Here is a 9,691-nt window from a genome sequence, read left to right on the forward strand (position 1 = left end):
CTTTTCTGTATCTATTACAACCATACTGGTACCATTATTTAATGGAGCAACACTCTCAACCTGCATCTTTTTATTATTAATATATTTAAAAAACTTTTTAGGATTAGTTTTCACCTCCACTGCAATTAACTCTTCATTTCCTTTCTTTGCCTTCCGGATTGCTGATTTACAACATTTTAATTACAGTGTTTATGTTCATAGGATGATTCTTAGAGATTCTACATTTACAATACCTAATTACAACCCAATCCATTTTAGAGCAGTGACGCACTGGGCTAAATATTGATAGTGATGACGATTTTTACATTCCTATTGTTTCGATGTTATGGCCAATGGCCAAGCCTGAGATGTACAGAAAATGTAAATAACTCAAACTTGAAAAATAAAAAATGATCCTGTCCTGGGCTTTTTTTGACACCACTACTTCTCTTTGCTCTATATAAGGTCTGACAAACTACCAGAACAGAGGTGATGATTGCGAATTTGAGACCCTAAGGAGATGTAGTTAATTGGCAGCTCTCATGTTATGGCTGCCATGCATTCAGGCTGCAGTTTAGCAGTGTGTCTATATTAAGCAGCCGCTGAGGCACTAATCCCTGAGACCAGCAGTAGCCGGTGACGGAGACAAGTGACCTCCATGTTGTCCCGGAAGTGAATGAGACGGCATCACGTCAGGCAGGGAACAACTTACAGGAGACGTAGACAGGGGGAGGCGGAGGCAGTGTACTCTCAACTCGGTTGGCTGGATGGGGAAGGGAGAGTTGTGTCCGGGCACTGCAAAGCAGGAGCATCCCATCTCGGTAGAGCCATGAGCGTCCCATCCTGCCCATTGTCTGGCAGCGAGGTGTAGTACAGCACCAGCCGGGGATGCACGTCCTCCTGACGGAGGCGGATCTGAGCTATGGAAGGGGTTCTGTACAAATGGACCAACTACATCACAGGTATATTCACACCATGGGGCGCAGGGGGCATTTCACCAGGGTCCAGCCTGTAGTGGCGGTACATTCAGTGACTAGAACATAATGTTTTGCAGTTGTTTGATATTGTCAGTAAATACACCAGTGATGTCTGCCTTCCAGCTATTGTGTAGTGCAACAACTACTGAAGGCACTGGAGTTTTGGCATCCCTGTTTCATAGAATGTCTCCTCTGATTGAGGGTGGACTTCTTGATGCATTGCCAGGGGCCCCTTTTCTCCAATGTTAGGTTATTGGCAAATACCTCTCCCAGCATCCTCCATCAATTGGTTCATCATCAAGTTCTATTAGTGATGTCACACTATGTGTTCTGTATTCTTCCAGCCATGGCCTCTGAACTACATCTAACAGAATCACTTGCCCGATTCTTTGGGTGTTGCTGTATAATCTAAACTGGAGGGGCACAGGATAGAAATGCCCTGTTCTGTACTGCCTCTGCTGCACTGATTGTCGGCTCTCTGATCAGCAGCACAGTGTCATATCTGACACAAAATGGGAATGTGTGACATCACACCCGAGAGTCTGATTTCCCTTTCCCTATAAGGGCAGGACTCCACGGACAATTCCGTCGCAATCCGAGGCCCTGCGCAATGCTGCACACTGCGTTTGCATCCGACAATCGTGTCGCTTCAACAATGCGACAAAATCCGACAATAGCATTACTTACCTTATTTCCATTGCATCAGACATGACGCCTGTGTTTTTGCGCAGCAAATCAGATCACGCCGGAATCGTACGTGGAGTCCTGCCCTAACGCTTGTTCAGACTGCAGACTTCACTATCATTGCAGATGAACTTGGGGATAGCCAACTAAGGGACTTATTGATAAGCACTTAATTTGGTACCAGCACAGTAACATAGATTCAGTTTACATGAAATTGCTTAATACTGTATTCGGTTGCAGCTTGTTCAGCCATGTGGCTTACCTTAGTGTGTGTGCATTGGATTACGTTGGTTCCTTTTCACATCTGTCTGTTGGGAACAAAGCTGCCCTTTCTTTGTAACTGAAGCCTTTAGCAGGGCTATGAATATGGCTCCATCTGCTGTGGAACTACAAGTTTCAGTGTCCCCTAGCTTAGGCATGCAGTAAAAAAATGGTGGTAAAGCAACGTCCGGAGTTCTATATACAGGACTACTAAATAATGGGTAATTCTATGATAGAGTTCATTGCAAACCTTTTAGGCTCCCGCTACCTTGGGAAAATGATGGACACTTCTACTAAACTACACCTCAGTTGAAACTCTCTCTTACACTAAAACTTAATGACCCTCTAAAAAGCTGCTGCAGAATTTTAGGCTGGCAAAGTTCTGTGAGTCAGTGACCCAGAATTCTGTCTATTCCAATCCTGTGCCACCCATACAGCAGTAAATGCATAGAAACATTAAGTACTCATCAAGGTGCAGCCCTGTAATTATCATTGTGGATTGTCTTTTAAATACCTTTTAGAATTATGTAGGCCAAGATGACACTTGTACCTTGTTCCAAATTTACAGGCTAAAATGAACCTTTATTAGAACCCCTTCAAACTCTACAAATGCTCCTACCCAGTAGTGCCATACCTGTGGCCCTCCAGCAAACCTGACCTGCAAATTTCAACTAATGTATAATAAGATAATAAGTTGTACGGCCCGACCTGTCCTTTAGTTATGTAACTCCATTAGCCTATTAAATATACAGATGATTTATTATTGCTCCGAATCAGTTCCAGCTGAGCAGGGTCACGTTTACTGATTACTGCTTCTTTCTTCTGTTTGAATGGAAAGTGAATACTGTAGATTGGTGTTAGTGACTCTAATTCAGTGTTGCATAAAGAGATTAAATGTGATCTCTTCTTCTTATAATGGGCTCAGCTGTGAGAGCGCACCACCCTCCATGTCTCCAGTGAGAGATTTTGTATTTTGCCAGGTATGCATTAACTGAAATTTATATTTTTTCCTTCTATGAACACAACAGAACATATTACTATGCTTGAAAACCATTTCTTTGTATTTCTACTGCCTGTAGATATGGGTGAAAAGTATTATACTTCAAACTGTGAGTCATTCTTTATTGACCCCAATGGGTTATTGCCATCTAGAGGTCAAAAAATTATGCACACTTTAATTGATGTCTATGAAGAATAAATAGATGAGATTCCTTATCCGGAAATCCATTATCCAGAAAGCTCAGAATTACAAGAAGACCGTCTCCCGTAGACTCCATTTTATCCAAATAATCCAAACTTTGATTTCCCCTTTCAATGTAATAATAAAACAGTACCTTTTACTTGATCCAAACTAAGATATAATTAATCCTCATTGGAAGTAAAACCAGCCTATTGTGTTTATTTAATGTTTTTCTAGTAGACTTAAGGTATGAAGATCCAAATTATGGAAAGATCCATTATGCAGATCTGAGCATTCTGGATATCAGGTCCCATACCTGTATGTGTTTTTTTTAATATGCCAGCACTGAACTACATGCACAATTGCAGATGCAAAGAAAGTTCCGAGCTGGCCTTCATATATTGCTGTATAGTTGCAGTAAAATACAACTGATAAAAATGAGACGCGACTCTGATGTTACTCTACTATAAAAGTGGTTTTAGAACTAAAGAATGCAAATGACTGGAGACTTTTATAATGTTTACAAAGGACATACAATATTAAGGGTTTGCTCATTCGCTTACCTATGCTAGACATGTATAGCCTTAAGCAGAGCTGACTTAAAAGGAGCAGCCATAATAAAAGCTGCTGATATGGGCATTTATCTTTTTTTTTAAAAAGTGTTTCTGTACCTTCACAGTGCTAAATGTTGTTGTTGCACGTGACAGCTCTTTAAGCAACAAAATGTTTTTTTTTCATTCAGGGAATTTAGATTTTCAGCCTTCAATTTCCTGTTGTACATATTAACCCCTTGCATGTGTAGTCCTTTAAGAAAAATTGTGAAACACTGTAGTACTTAAAAGGTTCAGAGTTTAAAATATGTAGTAGAGTGGATAGAGTTCCCTGTTTAGTCATTCAGTGCCATTAAACTTTACATTCAGTGGCTGGAATATTTGTCACATATTCCTATGTGACACTATGAAAAACACTTGGCTCTTGTTCTGTTCCAATTGTGCTCCGTACAGCTTATCTTCTATGTAAAAATGAGCCCTCTTACCCAATTTCATGGTGAATGGTTCTACACAACAGTTTATTTAATTATTATTATTATTATTATTTAGCTATGATTACGGGTAAAAGTATGGGATCTGTTATCTGGAAACCTGTTATCCAGAAAGATCTGAATTACGGAATGCCTGTCTCCCATAGACTCTATTTTATCCAAACAATCCAAATTGTTAAAATTGATTTCCTTTTTCTCTGTAGTAATAAAACAATACCTTGTACCTGATACAAACTAAGATATATTTAATCCTTATTGGAAGCAAAGCTAGCCTATTGGGTTTATTTAATGTTTACAGGATTTTCTAGTAGACTTAAGGTATGGAGATTCAAATTAGAGAGATCCGTTATCCGGAAACCCCCTGGTCCCGAGCATTCTGGATAACAGGTCCCATACCTGTAATAGCCAATGGGGTCATTTGTTGCCCACAATAAATTGGTGCTACTACGACATATCTCCTGAAAATGCTTCTCCATCGGCAATAATTGAAATTACTGGTAGTAAAACCTACGCATTGCCCAAAGTTTTCTTGCAGGCGACTTTGGAAAAACAAAGCAATGTGTAGGTTTTGCTACAGGTGATATATTATATTATTGCTGGTAGAGAAGCTTTTTTGGGGATATTTGTTGCCCACTGTAGCTCCAATTGATAGTGGGTTTTAGCTACTAGAACATTTGTAAACTGCTCCATATACTATTACCTTTGAGTGTTTTGCAAACTCTATTTTCACTGTGTAAAGAAATGTAGAAAGGTTTCAAAATCACTGATGGCATTAGAGAGGCAGACGTTATCAACTTCCATGAACACCATATTTTAATGGCAAACTTCAACAGCAGCTCTCGCTTGTCCTTTAAGGTATCGGCGTGTGCATAGTGCAATATACATTTGTGCATATGCAAACTAGAGCTTGTATGTAAGACTGAGCAGCTGCCAGCCAATCTGAATTGCTGGCCTTTGCTGACCTTAAAACAAACATAGATCAAGGAAATTGTGTTTGCTGCAGTAATCCATCGAATGACTGAAATATCCATGAATCCTGTTCTATGGTTAAAAGCGCCTATATACATTTACACAGGCTGATATAAGCTGCCGACAGACTAAATTGGCAGCTTATTGGGCCATATACACTTAAATTCACTGGACAGTCATACCTTTAGTGTTTAGAGTTAATGAAAAAAGATTCCCATAATTAAGCGCTCCTGTGCTAAGACCAAGACCAGGAGCATGCTTACTAGGTACTTCAACGAACCAGCATATGCCAAGCCTCTCTTCATCTTGCACCAATAGCAACCGATTCAAATGGTTGTTATGGTGACATGGACAGAAAATTCTTCTCTCCTGCTAGGATGGGTGATACTTTAAAGGCTTTACTTGTCATTTAACAAAACTTGCTCTTTGGCTGTAAGCACAAGTGCCTTGGGCCTATTACCTATTTGGCTCACTGTCTGTTATACACTTGGGGGTGTATTTATTAACATCACTGCTGATTTAGCCCATATCAACCAATCAGCAATTCGATATGAACAGTCACCTACAAGTTAAAAAAACAAAAGCCCAAATCTTATTGGTTGCCATAAGCAACATCATCGTTGATGTTTGTCTCCAGTGCTAATAAATACCTTGTGTTAATTAATACACTCTTAGTGTTTCCACAGCTGCATATGGAATATGATACTGTTGTAAGAATTGAATTACATTGACCAGTCCTGTTCATAAAAATACAATTCTGAATTCTGTTATTATATGGATTTGATTTTTAAATGCCCTTGACTATGCGTTTTGCATCATCTCTCTCTCTAACTTCACTCATGAGGAAGGCCCTGGATTAGAAGCATACAACTAGTGCATTAGTGCACATCCACATTTAATAGTGTCCGTAAGCATCAGGCCATTATTATGCAGATGACCAGTATATTAAACATGGCATGTAAAAGCATATTGCATTCTGATGAGATGAGTAAATGTTTTAAGTGCTTATTACTACTTAGTTAGATTGCCTGCATTCGCTGCAACAATGATTTGCTTTTAGCCTGCTTATTTACTATGAGAAGGTGTAAAATACACACAGTAAACAAGCATCCTGGGTCTCCTGTATTGTACCTGGGAACTTTGTAACTGAGCCAGCCCATAGTATCTGGAAATATTAATCCTTTTTGCACAGTAGCCCTAAGACTGACAGATATACGTAGCCCATTTATTCAAGGCTTTAGTTGTCCTTTATCCATTCCAGTAAGACCAAGCACGATTAAACTAGTTGTCTTATCCTGATTTAAATCACAAGTCATAAGACCCCACATTCTGGTCTCCATGAATGCTCATATATGTCTAGGCCTACTAGCGTTGGTACCAGTGGTGCCCAGCAGCCTGACATTGCCTACAAATGACCCCATTAATGGAAAACCAAAGCTTAACTAAAGAAGTAGCTAGAAATGTTGTACATTGCTTCTATACCAGCCCAAGGCAACCACAGCAGTAATGATTTGTGTCTCTAAAGATGCCCTAGTAGCTCTCCATCTTCTTTTCTGCTTATTCACTGCACATGTTCTATTCTGCTGTCACTTACTAAGCTCAGGGGCTGACCCAAAATATACAGTACACATAGAGTATAAATGTCACAATATAAAACGGATTAGTAATTAATAGAGATTACTAGATGGCAACACATAAACCAGTGCAACTAGCATCAGAATTTAATAACCAGCCTTGTAGCATCAGCTTATATTACAGACCAAACTCATTTTCTGCTTGATAATTTGTGACAACCCCTAAATTTAGCATAATTTAGCTTAACAGCTGCTCAGAGCCCACTGAGCATGTCAGTGTCCCAGACACTTTCCAAGATGGTGACCCCCTGTGACAAGTTTGAAGTCCTGGATCATTGCTCCTATTGACAAGCTGAAACTTTAGGCTGGTGCAATAAGTTCACTATATAAAACATTCCATTTTTAGCCATATTTATTTTTAGGGTTTAGTTCTCCTTTAGGTCAACCATATGCTTGCTTTTCACTTTTAAAAACATTGGCTCCAGAGCCGGGCCACACTTCCGCAGGCGCCCTAGGCAACCTGGGCCGACGCTGCGCCTGCTGAATGTGCGCATGCGCAAATTGACGCTGGCGCGCATGCGCGTGTTAAAGCCAGCGTGCATGCGCAGAAGCGGTAATCGGCGTGCGCACATGCGCAGAAGCATCAATCGCGTGCAAGAAGACGGGGAATGAGAGGACCGGACATGGGGTAGGCGACAGAGCAGGTACGTGCCTGGCGCCCCCCCAGCTTTGCGCCCTAGGCACGTGCCTACTCTGCCTACCCCTAGTTCCGGCCCTGATTGGCTCAATGGGTTTTGTTCAGTTAAATACAAGATTTTTTTTTTTTTCAGTTCAATTTTAAGGTGGTAGCTACCCCAATGCTATAACTTCACTAAATATTGAACTTATGTTGGCACATTATGGGCATCACTGGCCTATAAAATAAGGTTTCTGTTAAATTAGGATAGGAAAACTGTACTGGGTGGGAACATTTCTGTGCAAAAATACAAAAGGGACTATAATAGAAACAAATAACAAATGGAAGGTAACCCTGATCACAATACCAGGTAAGGTATCGCATATCTTTTGTCCAGGAAGAACTAAATAAAAGCCGCTACCATATACACCTGCACACCAGCAAGATGAGTATAGCCAAAAGTGGGATACTAGCAATTACATCATTTTAATTCCAGTCTGGAGAGCAGAAGGGAAAATACTTCTATAACAAAAAGAAAGAATGAGACCAATTTAAAATTGTGTTACAATACCTCTGTCAATATCGCATAATTTTATGGCAAACGTCATGTGTTTTAAGAACTAACCTATTTAGCACTGATTTGTCTATTCTAAGCTTTATATTCCTTGCTATTGCTATAACAGGATAACTAGGCTTAGTAGAATATTTGCTGTGTGTGCTATTTCCCACGTAACTAAGCTCCCTGCATGTCTGTAAGTAATGAATGACAGCTGCCGTGCATATTTACCTTCTTATTCATTTCAAGGCACTGAAACCTACAAGGATTTGTGATTTCTTTTTAACCTGATTTTTCCTGTTCTAACATAAAGAAAATGTCAAACAATAACCACAACATACAAAATTAATAACTAAGCAAACCAGGTTGTGCAAATCAGTGGCACCAGTGCTTTCATTGAGTTTTGTTTTGTTAGATTATAACCCCTGTTATGAGTATTAAATCTCTAGAATGAGTTATACTTTTGTAAATGAAATAAATAATATGAAGTTTGATAGAATACTAACTAATTCCTGTGTGTGTGACAGGTTGGCAGCCTCGCTGGTTTGTTTTAGACAATGGGATTCTCTCTTACTACGATTCACAGGATGATGTGTGCAAGGGCAGCAAAGGCAGCATTAAAATGGCTGTTTGTGAAATTAAAGGTAAGGTTATATGATTGAAAGCCTCAAGAACATGTTTTTTTTTTTTTTAAATTTTTGAAATATCCACATCCATGGGTTGAACGCACTAGATTTATTTATCTTTCCTTTTCTTGTTGTTGGCAAGTGACAAAAGGGAGCAACTCAACCTTACGTTTTACCAGTACTATTTGCTGTCCCATAACAATTTGTCTTTACAGTTCACTCGACAGACAGCACAAGAATGGAGCTGATAATCCCAGGGGAGCAGCATTTCTATGTGAAAGCAGTTAATGCAGCTGAAAGGCAGAGATGGCTGGTTGCCTTGGGTAGTTCCAAAGCTTGCCTGGCAGATAACAGAACAAGGAAAGAAAAAGGTAATATGTTACTATCCTGTTGTGCCTCAGATGAGCATATTCTTTTAAAAATAAACTTTAGGTGTGGCTTAGGCTTTTAGTTCTAGAAAACTCACAATAGTGTAAAGGTGTGTTTTAAATATATCAGTTTAAAAAAAAAAACAGAAGAGTTCACATAAGGCTAAGTCCACACTGGGCGTTTTGGGGAGATTTGGTCGCCTGTCGACTAATCGCCTCGTTTTTGAGGCGACCAATCTCCCCAAATGCCTTCCCTAACTCTGCGCAGTCTAAAACTAAAAAACGCAGCCGTTAATCACCGCAGCTTAGGGCGACTTCGTAAAGCGAACTGCCACATGTGATTATTGCCGGCGTTATTTTTATTTCAGCTGGTGCAAAGTCAGGGAAGGTGTTTGGGGAGATTGGTCGCTCAAAAACGAGTCGATTAGTCGCCAGGCGACCAAATCTCCCAGAAACGCCCAGTGTGGTCTGACCCTTGGAGTTCCATTTGTCTCTCATCTGTAGTGTTCTGTATCTGACAAAGGAGCATAAACCTGCCAGTGCCACCTGTCCTAAAATCAAGAGCTCCATGGGTGGATATTGTAGAAAGTGTTTCTATTTTTCCAGAGGTCTTGGCTGTGGTTCTGAAACAGCTCTGCTTGACCTTCGGCAAACAGCTGATATAACCTATCTTGTTGGTTTTTTTTTTTTTATTATTACAAAAGCTAACATATGTTTTAGCGTTTCTCATACCTAGAACATCCACAAAATATAAATGTAAAAAATGGAAACAGGGCGTATCACCTTTTCGTGTAAAGAA

At 39.9% G+C, this 9,691-nt stretch overlaps 1 protein-coding gene across 2 annotated transcripts in view; it reads left to right on the forward strand.

The window, feature by feature from the left end:
* The first annotated feature begins 598 nt into the window (after window positions 1-598).
* Window positions 599-9,691, forward strand: part of plekha3.L (pleckstrin homology domain containing A3 L homeolog) — a 16,036-nt gene continuing 6,943 nt past the window's right edge. The window contains exons 1-3 of one of the 2 annotated variants that reach the window (XM_018235948.2): window positions 599-941; window positions 8,426-8,542; window positions 8,740-8,895. In XM_018235948.2, the coding sequence (XP_018091437.1) occupies window positions 902-941; window positions 8,426-8,542; window positions 8,740-8,895 (313 nt within the window). In that variant the 5' untranslated portion in view covers window positions 599-901. The remainder of the gene's footprint in view (window positions 942-8,425; window positions 8,543-8,739; window positions 8,896-9,691) is intronic. The other variant, XM_018235949.2, reaches the window with a different exon arrangement.

This window comes from Xenopus laevis, chromosome 9_10L, assembly GCF_017654675.1.
Source record: "Xenopus laevis strain J_2021 chromosome 9_10L, Xenopus_laevis_v10.1, whole genome shotgun sequence".
Classification (NCBI taxonomy): Eukaryota; Metazoa; Chordata; class Amphibia; order Anura; family Pipidae; genus Xenopus; species Xenopus laevis.